A 16,970-nucleotide genomic window follows, 5' to 3' on the forward strand; every position below is an offset into this window, starting at 1 on the left:
GTGTGTCTGTAGGTAGTGTAGTTTGTTCTTTGTGTTTTAAGTCCTTCAGTGTTTTGTGTTTTTCTGTCTTCTGGGTAAAAATGTCCAGAGATAGGAGGGGAGAACAGGCTGAGGAGAGGGAGATGGAGGTTGAGGGGTCAGAGGAGGGAGAGGGAGAGGTTGAGGAGACAGGACAGGGCAGGAAGACCAAGACAGGGAGGAATGTGCGCTTCTCACATGATGAGAATTGTGTGTTGGTGCACAACATCATTCCCTGCTACGAGGTCATCCTAGCGAACCTGGCAGCCCGGACTCCTCTAAGGCGGCGTCACCAACTGTGGGGGAGAGTCTGTGATGCCGTGAACGCGGTGGGCCCACTGAAGCGGACAGTGGCACACTGCCGCAAGCGCTTCTCTGATATTAAGAGGAGGCTTAAAGAGAAGATGACCCAGGAAAGGAGGTCGACAAGGCGCACGGGTGGTGGCCCCCCACTTCGTATGGAGTACACCACGTACGAGGAGGAGCTGCGCCAGATAATGCCGGCTGAAATTGTAGAGGGCATAAATGTCCAGGACACCGACTCGTCCTCTTTTGGCCAAGTAGTTGGTGAGTTATTTGTTTTTTTTACCCTAACAGTATTTTAACTGCTTTTCTCTTTTTAAAACTGCTTTTCTCTTTTTAAAACTGCTTTTCTCTTTGCAAACGTTTTTTCTTAAAAAAAATTTTTTGTTTTTGTTTTTCAAAGTGTATTTTTGCCTCTAATAGTTTGTAAAGGTTTTTTTTTCTCATAGAAAAAAAAATAAAAAATTGCAAACACATTTGTGCAATAAACAGTATATTTGGAAATTGTTTTTTTCTGGAAATACATTGTATGCTTTTTCTAATACATCCAGAATCGCCAGGACCGCAGTTCAGTCCCAGTGCCAGACCTACACCTCCACCTTCAGCGAGAGATTCGGGCACAGATGAGCAAGCAGGTGCGTGATTTCTGTTTAGGAGAGAAATAATGGAGTTACTTGATTTTCTGTGCAAATGTTGCGGTCAATGTTGTTTTTTTCCCCTTTTTATTGTTTGCAATGAGAAGTTAGGGCTACATTTTACTAAACTGATATGTTGCCTATAGAAACCCATCAGAATATACCTTTACTTTATTTATTGCATTCAACAAAATGACAGCTAAAATCTGATTTGTTGCTATAGGCAACATCTCCACTTTTTATAGCATGCAGTTTAGTCAAAATAACCCAGCATGTACTACACAGTCCAAATGATAATGGGTATTAAAAGGATAATAAGTGCATCCGTAAGCAGGTAGCATAGGACTAGAAATCAGGAATGCAAACATTGTGAAAGAATCTGTAGTTGCTAAAGAATATTCTTTCCTATCCAGTGTTCAGAATGCAATATACAAACATATTATATACTATATACTTACCGTCATTTTCCATACACAGGGCCCTCTTCATACCAGCCACCTCAGACGGAGTCCCTGGAAATGTCCCCTGAGCCAGAGGATCTAACGACCATCACCCTGGTAACAGTGGATGCCCCTGTGTCTGGCCTCCAGGAAGTTTCACCTGGCCCTGCTGAACCATCACACCACCAACCTGCACCTGAAATTATGGACCCAGCCAGAGAAATGGCGCTGTCTATTGGCGCATTCCAGCAGCAACAGACATTGTTCATGGACAGGCAAACTGGCCACATGGCACAAATTGCGGCCCAGTTGAGGCAAATACACCGCTCCACTAGCCAAATCCCTGCTGCAATAAACCGGCTGGCAAGCGCTTTGGAGCAGACGAATGTGCAGCTGGCCCAAATGTCTGGGTCTGTGGACGCCATGCATTCCTCCGTTCGTGAGGGGAATGCCAATGTTATCCGGCTGGCAGGCCAACTCCAGCAGGAACTGATTGCCCGCTTGCCGGCCCCTTTTTCATCGGCCTCCACCAGTACTGCTAGTACGCCGACCAGATCAACATATAGCACTCCTCCAAGGAGATGTGCTCGCACCAGGGGTGGGCGAGGGAGGGTAGAGAGTGGGCCTAAGCACAGTGATATGCCAGCGAAAAGACGGCGCTAGGGCAAAAAATGTATTTTTGGGGAATGTGTTGTGTAAGCGTTATACTTTTTCTTTTATTATGTTGTAATGCAATAAATGCTGTTATATTTCATTCATATCATTCTTTATTTTCTTCCCATTAAACAAGAGTATACTGTTTTCTATAAAACGATGCACTAATTTCACGTACACATTGACCTCTAACTGTCACTTTACAGGGATTTTAACTATTACAACATTCACAGTACACACTATCCTCTGTTTAAAGGGTCCAATTTTATTAAAATATTCCATTAATAAAACCATTGCACTGACATAAAATCAAAAACCAATATATGTTTTTTATTGTATGCACTTACATTTAAAGTAGTTTGTAATGAGACGGTCTCAAATCTGCCTCCCCCTGTGTTGATGTAAAGCTAGATTATGTATCAGACAGCAAGCCAGGATAATATCAGACACCTTAACAGGTGCATACATAAGCACCCCACCAAATATATCTAGGAACCTGGTTTACATGAGTACAAACATTGGTACTACGTCCACATCAGGCAAAGATTCCAGATTCATACACACTTTAAATGCACGTGGAGTAAACCTTTACAGTAAATAGGATTCAATAATACAGGATGGGAAAAAAAAAAAAAATCCTCAAATTACATGCCAGTTTGCCCATTTCCCATATACAATGCTAAAGGAGGAAACTTTGCACAAAATGGCTCTTTCTCTTATGTTAGAAATGGCTAAATAGTTCAAACAGCACACTGTTTGAACAATCTCGCTGCTCACAAGCAGCGCTTTCATTTTGGTCTATTGAATGGCGGTTTTCGGGCGGCTTTATAAACCCCCTAATAGTAAATCCGGCTGTTTGTATGTAGAACATTGTTGAAACCGTCATGGCGCTTTATACAGAGGCGGGTTTGGAAACATCATTTTTGGCCGTTTGGACGGCGGGTTTAGCCTTAGTAAATATGGCGATAGCTAAACCGCCGCCAAACCCGCCGAAAGTCGGCGGGTTTACAAACACGCCTGATAGTAAATCTAGCCCAAAGTCTTTCATGTCCCAAGCACTTATTGACTCTGGAGCTACAGGAAACTTTATTTCTAAATCCCTCGTAAATCAATGGTCCCTACCAGTGATTACTTTGAAAATACCTATTACTGTGACTGCTATCGATGGATCACGCATTATTAATGGTCTCATCACCCAGAGTACGTCTCCAGTAACCCTTCAAATTGGTGTATTACACCAGGAAGAAATTTCATTTTTAATTCTTCCTGTTACTATCAGTCCGATAGTATTAGGCCTTCCATGGCTTCAACGTCATTCTCCCCAGATTGACTGGCACACTCCTCAAGTTACGTCTTGGGGGCCTGAATGTCATCATCGTTGCCTCTCTCAAGTCGTTCCTCTCAAGATACAGCAATCCTCCATTTCACCTTGTTCACCGGGACTTCCTCCTCAGTATGCTTCTTTTGCCGATGTATTTGATAAAACTCAGTCTGAACATCTTCCTCCTCATCGTTCGTGGGACTGTCCGATTGATCTTCAACCTTGCAAGACTCCTCCCAGGGGTCGTGTGTATCCACTTTCGTTACCTGAAAATCAAGCCACATCTGAGTACATCAAAGAGAATCTCCAGCGAGGATTTATTTGACCTTCTAACTCTCCCGCTGGAGCAGCGTTTTTCTTTGTAAAAAAGAAGGATGGGTCATTACGTCCTTGCATAGATTTCCGTGGACTTAACGCCATAACTATCAAAAATCGGTATCCCATCCCATTAATTACTGAGTTATTTGATCGTATCAAGGGAGCCCGGATCTTTACCAAGTTGGATCTTCGTGGTGCCTATAATTTAATTCGAATCAGGTCCGGTGACGAATGGAAGACAGCTTTCAACACCAGAGACGGGCATTATGAATATTTATAATGCCCTTCGGGTTATGTAACGCCCCCGCTGTTTTCCAGGGTTTCATTAATGAGATCTTCCGGGACTTGTTATATGTTTATGTCGTCGTCTATCTGGACGACATATTAATCTCTTCTCAGGACCTGCCTTCTCATCATCAACATGTGGCAGAGGTCCTTTCCAGACTCCGGAAAAATTAATTATTCTGCAAGTTAGAAAAATGTTCATTCGAGTTGCCCCAGATTCCATTTCTGGGATATATTGTCTCCGGAGTTGGTCTTCAGATGGATCCAGAAAAGGTGAATGCTGCATTACATTGGCCTCAGCCAACTACTCTTCGTGCAATTCAGCGTTTTTTAGGTTTTGCCAATTACTATAGACGCTTCATTCAAGATTTTTCCTCGATTGCATCTCCTATTGTGGCCCTAACTCGTAAAGGGGCCAATACTAAACAATGGTCCTCTGAGGCCCTTCAAGCCTTCCAGTTTCTCAAAGAGTCCTTCTCCTGCGCTCCTGTTCTTCGACAGCCTGATGTGACGCTTCCCTTCTTCCTAGAGGTAGATGCCTCTAATGTTGGCTTAGGAGCCATTCTCTCCCAAAGATCGGAGCAACAAAAATTCCATCCTTGTGCCTTTTACTCTCGGGGTCTTCTAACTGCGGAGAAGAATTATACCATCGGGGACAAGGAGTTGCTGGCTATAAAAGTAGCATTAGAGGAATAGAGATATTTGTTGGAGGGAGCTCGTCATCCTGTGACAATTTTTACTGATCATAAAAATTTGTCATATTTACAGTCTGCCCAATGTTTGAATCTTCGTCAAGCAAGATGGTCTCTTTTCTTTTCTCGTTTTGAACTAATCATAACCTTCAAACCAGCTGCGAAAGATAAAAAAGCAGACGCCCTATCTCGAGCCTTTGTGACATCCTCAGACGTTGAAGATGGTCCTAACCACTCTATATTAGACCCCAAATGTGTTTCTCTGGCTGCTTCTACCACTAAGGTGCTACCATTTGGGAGAACCCTCGTGCCTCCTGCTCTTAGGAAGAAAATCCTTTCGTGGTTTCACTCTTCTCGTTTTTCTGGACATTCTGGTGAACGCAAGACTTTTGAAATTCTTTCTCGAAGTTACTGGTGGCCTTCTATGAGGAGAGATGTCAAAGATTTTGTGGCTGCTTGTGAATTGTGTTCCCAGTTCAAGACTCCCCGCAGAACTCCAGCGGGTTTGCTTCAACCACTACCCATTCCTTCCAAGCCGTGGACCCATATTAGTATGGACTTTGTTACTGATCTTCCTCCTAGTAAAATAGTGCAATACTATTTGGGTAGTGGTGGATAGATTTTCGAAGATGGCACATTTCGTTCCTTTGACCGGTTTACCTTCTTCATCTACTCTGGCTGATTATTTCATCAAAGAAATCTTCCGTATTCATGGATGTCCTTCCGAGATTGTTTCAGATAGAGGAGTGCAATTCGTTTCCAGATTCTGGCGGGCTCTCTGTAAGACCTTGGGTATCCGATTATCACTCTCATCCTCCTACCATCCTCAATCAAATGGACAAACCGAAAGGGTCAATCAAGATCTTGAGACTTTTATAAGGATGTTCTCTTCAGCCAACCAAGACAACTGCGTAGATTTGCTTCCACGGGCTGAATTCGCTCATAACAACATGTATCATGAATCATCTTCTAAAACTCCATTCTTTGTGGTTTACGGTCACCATCCGTCTTTTACGGAATTTCCTGCCCTCCCTCCCACCCAAGTTCCTGCTGTGGAGACTGTTTGTCAGACCTTTAAAAATATTTGGTCTCAGGTCAAAACCTGTTTAAAGAAGACATCTGCCAGATATAAGTCTTTTGCAGATAAAAAGAGACGGGCTATTCCACCACTTAAAATCGGAGATCGTGTATGGTTATCAACCAAAAATATTCGTTTGAAGGTCCCATCTATGAAGTTCGCTCCTCGTTTTATTGGTCCATATAGGATCATTCAAGTGATAAATCCAGTTTGTTTCAAACTTCTACTACCTAAGAACCTTCGTATTTCCAATGCCTTCCATGTGTCTTTGCTCAAACCTCTTATCATCAACCGTTTCTCGGTCCCTCCTTCAGCACCTCGGCCAGTTCAAGTTCATCAAGAGGAGGACTTTGAGATTACTCACATATTGGATGCAAAAATTTCGCGAGGAGTGCTTCGTTTCCTCGTTCATTGGAAGGGCTTTGGTCCTGAAGATCGTTCATGGATTAAAGCAGAAGATCTCAACGCTCCAGCTCTTCTTAAGAAGTTTTATTCCCAGTTTCCGGACAAACCCGGTTCCAGGTGTTCTGTGCCCACCTTTAAAAGGGGGGGTACTGTCACTCACCGGACTGTGAGTGCCATTTCTCCTGTGTTCAGGAACCGTGGCCGTCCGCCATCCTGAGGGTCTGCGCATGTGCAGCCCTTATGAAACCTTCAGTACCTATTGCTTTTAATTGATTGGATGATCAGGCAACCCTCCCTATTTAAACCACCTGTGATCATTACCTAGCGGCCTGATCTTGGAGTCTCATTCCCCATGAGCCTCTGAAGGTGTTCCTGTGTTTCCTCGTGTATTCAGCTCCAGCTGATTCCTGTCTTCTACGATTGTGGTTTCCAGACCACTTCAACTCTCCTGTGTTCATCGTGTCTGCACTCAGCTGATTCCTATCTGCTACTGCTGCCGGTTTCCAGACCGCCTCTACTCTCCTGTGTTCAGCGTACCTTTCCTCCGCTGCCTCCGCTACTCTGCCGGATTCCAGACAGCCTCAACTCTCCCGTGTTCTTCATGTTTCCAGTTTTACTTACTACTGCTTCCTGAGTATTGCTCCGTTGATTACCGGTTACCTTCCGTGCGCTGCACCAACCTGATTACCGCTTCCAGCCTCCAGTGGTCTCTCCTCCTGCCGGCGTTCAGCCGTTCAGGTATCCCTGCACGTCTCATTGACAGCCTGCTCTCCTGAATCGCGGTATGCATACTTTCCATTGACTTTGCTATTGTATTGCATATCCGTCTGGACTGTGTTGTGTTCATCTCCGGAGTCTTCTATCTACTGAAGCTATTGTTACTATTGACTTTGTTTCCTATTACCTGGATCGCTATAGTGACTTTGTATACTTCAAGCAGCGCTTGTCAGTTATTATTGTATTGTGGATATCATCGTGGGATCAAGTTCCGTGTGCCTGTGTATCCTCTGCATTACATTCATCTCCTCGTGCCCCTCCTCACATATATATAGCAGTGGTACAACTTGCTGACGCAGACCACTGACTCCTGTTTCCCATTTGCACCAGTTTCAAGTATCCTCTCACAGAAACAGTGGTACAACTTGCTGTACGCAGACCACTGACTTCCCCGTTACCTACTTGCACCTGGAATCCATTCCTTCACTATAGACAGTGGTACAACTTGCTATACGCAGACCACTGACTCTCACTACCTCCTCTCTACTCCTGGACATTCCTCCTCACAATAGCAGTGGTACAACTTGCTGTACGCAGACCATTGACTCTCCTGACGTTTCCTTGTCCATCTGGTTCCTCGTGTACATCCATCTAAGTCATTACCAGTTGCTGCTAGTCATAGACTTTCCTTGAGCATTCTCTCACATCTGCTGATTCTCCTGTTCCGTTGTCACCCTGCTACCAGAGGACCATAGTACCAGCTATATTACTCTGGTAAGAACATCATCTGGTGATATCCTGGTCAAAGACTCCTAGTGCCTGTGACAATACAGTGGCAAAATTACACTGTCTTCCCTTGCATTTATGCCCCTTTTTATGCATGCCAATACTTTGTTTGCCCTTGCAGCTGCTGCTTGACATTGACAGTGACAAATGACTATAGTCCCCATATGCTACCAGGCATGATTCGCACATTTGGGGAAACATTTCTGAACACAAATGTCAATCTGAGCAGAAAAAACACAAAAGGAAACCACACTTGCAGGTGTAGCTAAAATTATTGAGGAATTCAGACAAGAATTGTTTTGGTCCAAGAAATTGGTAGATTAGGGAACAAGGTACGTATGGAGGCATAATACAATATTGTCACCAGACATATCCTTCCCAGTAGTTATTCTGCCTTCTACTCCACCAGTGGATAATGAGGAAAGGGTATGTTACAAATGTAGACAGGTCATATGAGAAGAAGTTGTCCTACACAGCTTTTCATTACAGCTGGAAATAATAACGGCTTCCAAAAGACATACAATAGCTCCATACAGACAAAAGGTCCATCAGTTGCACACGCAAGGAAAAGTGTGACAACCATAAGTGTACAAGAAGACAAATAGCCTGCTTCACCTGTGAAACCTTCAAAGACAAAAAGGTATTAGTCCATACAGCAGAAGTTCCTACAGGAAATCTGGTGTAGACAGACTGAAGATTAGGAGACGAGATGGGGGTGTCAAGACAGGGGTCTAGCCTGCAGAACAGTCCTTCTCATCCAAAATGGTGTTTCACGTTGCCTGTATTATATTCTATTGTATTGTATTAACCATGTAAACATGTTTCTGATGTTGTATTTTCTAATGTACAAATTCTTAAATAATGGCTGGTGGGGTAATGAATATAATTGCATCCTTAGTATTAGTATATTGTGATGCAGTAATTGAATTAAAGTATTGGAATTTTGTAAGAGAGAGTCTACACACAGAGTATGTTAATGAATCTATCTCATAAGGAGCATCTTTCTTACCACATTCCTAAGGTAGGGGCCACTGGAGTGAATCAACTGGGGGAGGGAAGGACAAATGTAGTGGGGGCAGCATGGTGATTTACTGGTTAGCACTTCTGCCTCACAGCACTGAGGTCATGAGTTCATTTCCCAACCATTGACTTATCTTTGTGGAATTTATATGTTCTCCCCATGTTTGCGTGGGTTTATTTCTGGTGCTCCGGTTTATTTCTGGTGCTCTGGTTTCCTCCCACACCCCAAAAACATACTAGTGAGTTAATTGACTACTCTAAAATTATTATTAGTCTATCTTCTGTGTGTGTGTGTGTATGTATGTTAGGGAATTTAGACTGTAAGCTCTAATGGGGCAGGGACTGATGTGAATGAGTTCTCTGTACAGCGCTGCAGAATTAGTTGCGCTATATAAATAGCTGCTGCTGCTGATGATAGCGAAGAGAGAACAAAAGAGAGTTTTTTTGTATTTTTAGAGAACAGGAGATACACTGATGCATGATGAGGTCTTCTCATTCTTTGTCTCAGGGTGGCACAAGTTTGGCCGCATGAATGTTTTGAAACCTCCATGACATCGGACCGTGGCCCTACCACATGGGCAGAGGAGTGACGAGCATGGCTCAGCAGCCAGGATGAGTACTGGATGTAAGTGCTGTGATGATGCAAGAGAGAACTTGAGGCAAAGTTGTTGGTGAAAAATAGAAGAAGTGTATATTGATGCATAGTATTACGTATTTTGTGTATTGTGTTTGTGTATTGTCTAGATCCAGATAGCCCTCAATATCATGTGATAGGATTTTAACAGATTTGAAGGGGCAGACAGATTGCAGTGACAGCACACATGATTGACAAGGTTATTGCAGAAATAAAAATGATTTCTCTTTAAAAATATCAATGTGATCTTACTCAGGATACGATAACATTATCATAACTGATGTAATAACACAACATGGCTGGATGCTAGATCTGGCAAATTTTGTGGTGTGGAATAAAACCATAAAATGAGGGGTCTGTGTTATACAGGGGCATCGTCGCGGCCCCCACATACGTGCAAGTGACACAAATGACAAATAGCTTGCACATAAATGGCTGAAGGTCTCACACAACACAGACCTTTAACATATCATTTACAAGAATCGAGAATTATGAGCACAACAGAAAAATGACTGTGGAAGAATGGTTAACGTTCAAGTGGACATACAAGGTGGGAGACTCCACCAACCACCTTGAAGCCATTGAATCTTTGGTAGAAGCCATAACTGACTTAGGAGTAAATGTATCAAGCTGTGAGTTTCCGGCGAGTTTGAAAAGTGGAGATGTTGCCTATAGCAACCAATCAAATTCTATTTATCATTTATTTAGTACATTCTACAAAATGATAGATAGAATCTGAATTGTTGCAATAGGCAACATCTTCACTTTTCAAACCCGCTGGAAGCTCGCAGCTTGATACATTTACCCATTAGTGGTGTTTATAAAGTGGTATTTATTTACCCACAGTGGTGTTCCTAAAGGGAAATGCAAAGTGCCACAATCTCTTATGGTCTTTTGTTAATGTGTTTTCAAAATGGGTAGAAGCAATTCCAATGGCTCAGCTAGCACTACAGCATGGGTCTTATGGGAGCAGATTTTGTAATGCTGGGGTATCCCCAGGATCATAGAATATGATCTTGGGACCCATTTCACTGGCAAGTCATTATAGCTCTTTGTGTTCATCTGGACATAAAGCAGCAGTGTTATGTTCTTTATCATCCACAGTCAGTAGGGATAGCAGAGCTGATGAATCAGACCACCAAGACCCGATAGCCAAGAAACTCTTACAGAAGTTTCCACTTCAGGAACACTCCATTCTACCTCATGACAGGTTGCAAAATTCCACTTTGCCTACGCAGTGAGCCTCAGCTTTCAAACCCCATAACGAATGTGATCTTGAGAGACGTGTTCCTACAGCAGGTACAAGAGAACCTGAAGGGACTTCTGCCATATGCAGAGGAGCCTGTTGTCTATTGTGAGACTTAATGCTCTCAGCAGCCACACGTAGCACAACCTGCTGTTACTCCAGCTGCCTGGGGTCTTTACTAACTAGAGTTAGGGGTGAATCTGGCCAAAAACCAAGGCACCTCTTATTCATCCTCCTCAGTTTGATAAAAAAAAACTCATGCAGATAGAATATTTGAATTAAACTATTATCAAAGGAAAAACAAATAAATTCAGATATTAATTCAGAAATTAATTACTAAACTTACTAATATGAACCAAAGAAACTATTGCACTTCTTAAAATATAAGTAAATCCTAACTATTTTACATAAGTAAAATAAGTGCAATAAATAAACAATAATTAAATTAAATAATAAAAAAAATACATTTTAAGTACCATTCCTAATTTTCACTCTATTATGGGACTTATTTAGTGTTAGAAGCAAACCCAGCAAAAGGGTGCATTTGTGCACCTGGATGACACAACTGCATATTGTAAGCAAACTGCATATTATAAACAAATTACTCTAAATGATTCTAGTCAAGAGACCCCAGGACGTTCCTTCACTACCCAGGCAATCACAATGGGTTTTTTTATACTAGCTGCTTGTAATTGGCTGGTGCTGAAGTCACAAGGAAATCTGACCAATCATTCTTGTGTTCGCATGCATTGTTTTTTATGGGAATTTTTCCCCTGATTGAAATACGAAAGATCAAGAAACAATATGAAATAGTATTTTTTTATATTTTATTTTACTGTTTTAGTACAATGTGTAGGACCTTGTACATTATATGATTGTCATTGGTGTGGAAAAGTTACCACTCTGGATGGCCCAATCCTGTTACTTTGTCCAGTACCAGTAACATTTTTTTAAATTGCCTGGCATGCTCCTGGAATTGTACTTCTCTATTGAAGTGAAACAAGTCCCATTAAAAGTATAGGACAAGAGCCAAAGATCATCTCCTCCACTCCACATAGCAAGTAACATTCCTGAAAATGTGCCCTCAACACTCCTGTATCTAATTTCATTTTTGCACTGCTCTGCAAGTCAAGGCTCCATTCCATACTCTTCTTGGAACGCTTTTCTTTTCCCAACCGCCTGTGCATTCTTCTGTTTCTCTACAAAAGTTGCCAACAAACCTCGTAATCCCATGAGCCTCTGCTGAAACCCATGCACACAAACTGTGAAGGATGACTCGGTTAAACTGCTCTTGCACTGAACAGTGGTCACGTCCAGTGACTATACAAGGAAAATCTCAATGTCTGTCTGCTTGACATTAGTGCTGATTCGTGTTACAGCAATTTTTATATTTTTCTTTATGGTTTTCCGAATATTCTTGACAGCAGGTTTTCGCATCTCATAGTTATTCCAGACCTATACCAATTTTCCATTCCATGAGTTTACATACTTGTTTATCAAAACAATCAATGTATTATTTTTTTTTAAAATTACAAATTGATTCATTTTACTTTATAAAAAAAAAAAAAATATTCTTCTTTAAGCTGGATTTAAAGCACATTTTTACAGGTATATCTGCTTTTAGTTGTATTTGTTAAATCAGACAGTGTTCAAATGTACTCTGCAATCATTTTAATTATTCTTTCCAGCAAGTAGTAAAGACTACATCACTGACTCAGTCATGTAGCTTTAGATGTGGAAACACATAATAAACAAACATCACTTTGACTCACACGATCAGACAGGATTGTTCCAACCTGTTAATCATTAATATAGCTGAACTGATCACCACCATTTTTTCTATCTTTTTGAGACAACAGATAACCCAATTCATTGCTGTAACGTCACATCCCAAGTAATTATCTCTGCCCCTCTGTGACTTTTTGTCAGAATAAAAGCACCTGGGATTCTAGCCACAAAGCTGCTGATGAACAACTGCCTTTCGTTTGATAGGAGATTTATGCCAACAAAAGGGTGTGTTTATAGATATACTTTAAAATAGCAAGTGATGTCAAGCCATTCCGTATGGCCTTTGTCAGACCTGAAAGCAAATAGTTTTTGAAGCCTGTGGAGGACCATACAAAACAGAACATAGAATCTCTGATAATTTTTATTTTTTATTATATTTTTTGCATGATTTTCTAGGGGAACGGTAGTTTTTTTTCCCATTTGTTTTATAAATGCACAAAAGCTCACACATTTATAATTCTGCCTTGGAATGATATTTTGAACTCCGTTTGGACTGAAACTTGGCTTTGGACTTCTGAATGATACATTTCATGATTTGGAATAATTTGAAACAGGTATAATGCCAATTGAGCAGTTTTCTGCGACACAAGAGGGAGATTGTCCTTTCCGGAATGGAGACTCGCATAAAAAAAATGCCCCAAGGATAGAGAATTGCTATGGGACTATGGTGGGGAAAGAATTAATGTCATACTCACAAGATAGCCTATGTACGGAAGGCGAGGATGGGCTAATACTTACACCAGAAGAGGTACAAACTCCAGCTAACCTTGGAATAAAAACAGGTATGTACCAAAAACCCAAATGCTATGATAAAATGTGCATTTATGATTTTTAAATATGTGTGTGCTACATGTGAATAAGACAAACTATTTAGGTATGCTAAACAATATTCACAAATATATTTTGGCTGATTAATGACATTTTCATATTTTCTATTTTTTTAAACTTTTTCAAAATCTTGAAACAACAATTGAAATGATTATTTTGCAAGAAGTAGTATTGCAACAGTAATGTATCTGGATTCACTATCATTAGCTGTTGAGGAGATTGGTGTGAATACGCAGAACATATTTGCTGAATTTGTTTTCTTTCACTGCCTGCATTCAGAGATGCACCTGTTGAATGACACATATTCATCTGAGGATGAGGATATGGATATTATTTATAGAAAAAACAATACAATCTGCAATAAGGCAACTCAGAAGAAATCAATCACGCAGATTATTAAGGATAAAAAGAAACAGACACAGCTCACTTTACAGTGGTAAGTACAGTATATGCCTACCACACTCAAATTTATTTATATTTATTTATAGCTAGGTTAATTACTATCTATTAAGTATATATATATATATATATATATATATATATATATATATGTGTGTGTGTTTATATATATATATATATATATATATATATTTATTTACAGTACATGAGAGGAGCACAATGGTGTAGTATAGTATAGAGAGATTGGTGCCCAAATGCAATTAATATTAATGAGCATACATTTAATGGGGTACATATACAGCTTATCTAGGTATTTGTACACTTCACCAATGGACGCCTAACATTTTTTGGAAATTATTCCTATCCATACTTAGATACATGGTCACTGTATCTCTGTGCTCCTTTAAAGCAGTGTTATGCTACACAGACCAGACCTTCATTATATGCACCATAATCATACCAGTCTGAACCATGTATTCTTCACTAAAAAGTTAATTGAAATATTCGCAAGGATGTGAAAAAAGTTAAGGGACATATACAGATAACTCCTGTTCCTGCATGGTGGGTGCGCCATATAGCCCCACAGTAACCCACTCTCTTGTATTTTATTTCAATGTTTTTAGCTGCAGGGTTAAGTATGCCATGCAACTGGTGTAACTGGTGCTTGTTGGTGCTGTGTGTGTATATTTAAATATGTGCCTGTGCGAGTTTGTGTGCATAAATACAGGTTTAAAGAATATAGATTATATACACAATTATCTGTTGTCATGACAAATCAGTAGCTGCCTCACAGTGCTGGGGTCAGTGATTCAGTTCCAACGAGAGCCCTATCTTTTTGCAGTTTACATTCTCTTGCTACGTTTGTGTGGGTTTGCTTCTCTTTAGCTTAGACCACTTTGCTTTTATATATATATATATATATATATATATATATATACATATGCATATATGAGAATGTTTAGTTGCACTACACTTTATTGATAGGGCATTTAAACACAATTGTCTTTCCCTAAAACATGTTGCATTGATACCTCTAGTCAGTTACGGAATTTAAGCATCTATCTGCTTAGTTGCTTTGGTTACTGTACATTTGGTTACTGATCTTTGATTAAAAAATATACACCCCACTGATTATACAGACATTTAGATTGAGCTCCAAACCTTGAGTTTGTGTTTATAAAATAAATATGTAAATTTTAAACCTTACAATAAAATGTCTGTAATTTACAGGACACTATGCTGTAACTGTATACTACATTTGCGTTAATTATATTATTAATGTTTGATAAAGTGTTTCAGATGGTAAAACTAACACCTAGGAATGTAAGAATAATGTAACACAGTTCACTTTAATATGTATTACTTGGATTTGATGACTCTTTTATGCGTTTTTGCTGAATTAGGCAAATACGCTTGGATGTAATTTATTTTACCTAAACAACAGACATATTTGTTTTGAGGTTCTAACGTTTACTTTGGAGTCTGCTGTATTTAACTAATAAATGTGTATGCACACCCTATTTATATGGATCTCATGCACTTTTTAATGTCATCTATAACACATAGTCACAAACTGAATGATCCCAATCCTCTAAATGTAAAATTTGTGGATCTAGTTGAGGGATAAAATTAATTTTAATGTGGGGAAACCTTCAGATGGTTTAAACAGGAGTCATAATGCAAATCTACTAACGAGAAAAAGACAAAAACCAACGTGACAAAGTAACATTTGGTGATATCTTATTATGTCCACTGCACAAGCTCAGAATTAACCATTAAACATAGAATTATCCATTCAGCATGTACAGCACCAACCAGCAATTGCATTAAACTTGAATTCATAACCATGACTTTGCTTTGCAGGTTGGAGGAGAACTATATTGTATGTGAAGGTGTTTGCCTACCACGCTGTATATTGTATGCACACTACTTAGACTTTTGCAGAAAAGAGAAACTGGACCCAGCATGTGCTGCAACATTTGGAAAGGTATATAGATTTTATTATCAACAAAATAAAAGAGTTGTATTGTGCTATGCGGTGATAGGTCTTACAGACTAATTTATTTGTTGCATGTAATATGGAGCTAAAAGCTTCCTAAACCTAAACATGAAAAAGCATCTCAAAAGTTTATATGTCCTATAGTTATACCATAAGTGGTTTACATGTATTTCATTGTATATAATATTTCATATGTCTATGTAAATTACATTATCTAAAGCTGTGTTATCTACATCACTGCAAGCTATTATTCTCTGCTATTAATTAAGGCTATGAAAGACTTTCTTCAGTGTCCTTAAAAAGGATTAATGTGAGAAGTGTGCATAGAAAAATAGCCTCCCTATTAGTCAAACTCTTATTACGTATTATTCATTTTAGATATGCATAAAACCCTAGGATAAAAAATGTAAATGTTAAAAACAAATTTAGCTCCTTTTATTTGGATAGAATGTACTGAATGAAGCTGGGTACACACTACACTGTTTTCGTCCAATAATCGTCTCAAACAGCCGACATACGACCGCTCGTTCAAAAGTCGGGTCAGTGTGTACAGTTACACGATGGTCGAAAGTCTGCCCAAATGGACGATTATCGCCTCATTTGGTTGGTCGTACCGTTTAATATTTTTGTTCCAATCTCGTTTCCGCTGTGTAGTGTGTATAAACTTCCGACCGATCCACAACAGTGAGTACGAAATTACAGTCATTGCTCACAACAACATGGCTGTACAAAGTCGCTAAAGGGACGTCCGCTCTTCCCTTTATCGTCCTAAACAAGGCTAGTGTGTATGCAGTCCATGGACCGAGCGATCAGATCATCGATCGCATGTAAAATCGCTCGGCATAAAAAGTTGGTCGAAATTTCTGTAGTGTGTACCCAGCTTTAGCCTTTTGTCCTTAAGATGTTAATCTATTTTGTTTGTCCTATCTTGCAAAGTGGGCAGCTAAATAACTAATTCATACTATCAGTATGATCTGAAAACAATTTTCATGTTGCCAATAATGTTTGCTTTTATTCATGAAACTGGTGACCATTTCTAATTTCTTAGAACAAGTACAGCTCAGCTTCTTTTATGGGTATAGCAGACCTAAATACATAAAATCAGCGTTTTACCTATGCCATCAATATGCTTTTATTGGTCCACTTTCCACATCACTCTAACATTCAATTCAAATCATACATTATAATTTTAATGTACTGCCGCTTTTAGTTCACAGACTAATAGTTACAATATATATGATCCATTTTCTTTCATTATCTTTTGCCTTGTCAAAACACAAGTGATGCTTAGCTGTGGTGCAGAAAAAGTGGATATTTACTCACATGCTTTCCACATCTAAAAATTGTGCAAATAAAGCGAATGTAGTTTTTTTTTCTAATAATCACCAAGAAATAATTTGAAGG

The 16,970-nt window shown here is 39.8% G+C and overlaps 2 protein-coding genes across 2 annotated transcripts in view; both read left to right on the top strand.

Moving 5' to 3' along the window:
• The first annotated feature begins 786 nt into the window (after positions 1–786).
• On the top strand, positions 787–9,443 carry LOC142143211 (uncharacterized). The gene is made up of 3 exons (XM_075200922.1): positions 787–956; positions 1,434–2,008; positions 9,417–9,443. Exons 1-3 carry the CDS (start codon positions 851–853, stop codon positions 9,441–9,443), a joined length of 708 nt encoding a protein of 235 aa, XP_075057023.1. The 5' UTR covers positions 787–850.
• Positions 9,444–12,899: 3,456 nt separating this feature from the next.
• Positions 12,900–16,970, top strand: part of RFX6 (regulatory factor X6) — a 70,499-nt gene continuing 66,428 nt past the window's right edge. The window contains exons 1-3 of the mRNA XM_075200645.1: positions 12,900–13,122; positions 13,448–13,604; positions 15,431–15,554. Coding sequence (XP_075056746.1) covers positions 12,900–13,122; positions 13,448–13,604; positions 15,431–15,554 — 504 coding nt within the window. The remainder of the gene's footprint in view (positions 13,123–13,447; positions 13,605–15,430; positions 15,555–16,970) is intronic.

This window comes from Mixophyes fleayi, chromosome 3 (genome assembly GCF_038048845.1).
Source record: "Mixophyes fleayi isolate aMixFle1 chromosome 3, aMixFle1.hap1, whole genome shotgun sequence".
NCBI classification, from domain to species: domain Eukaryota; kingdom Metazoa; phylum Chordata; class Amphibia; order Anura; family Limnodynastidae; genus Mixophyes; species Mixophyes fleayi.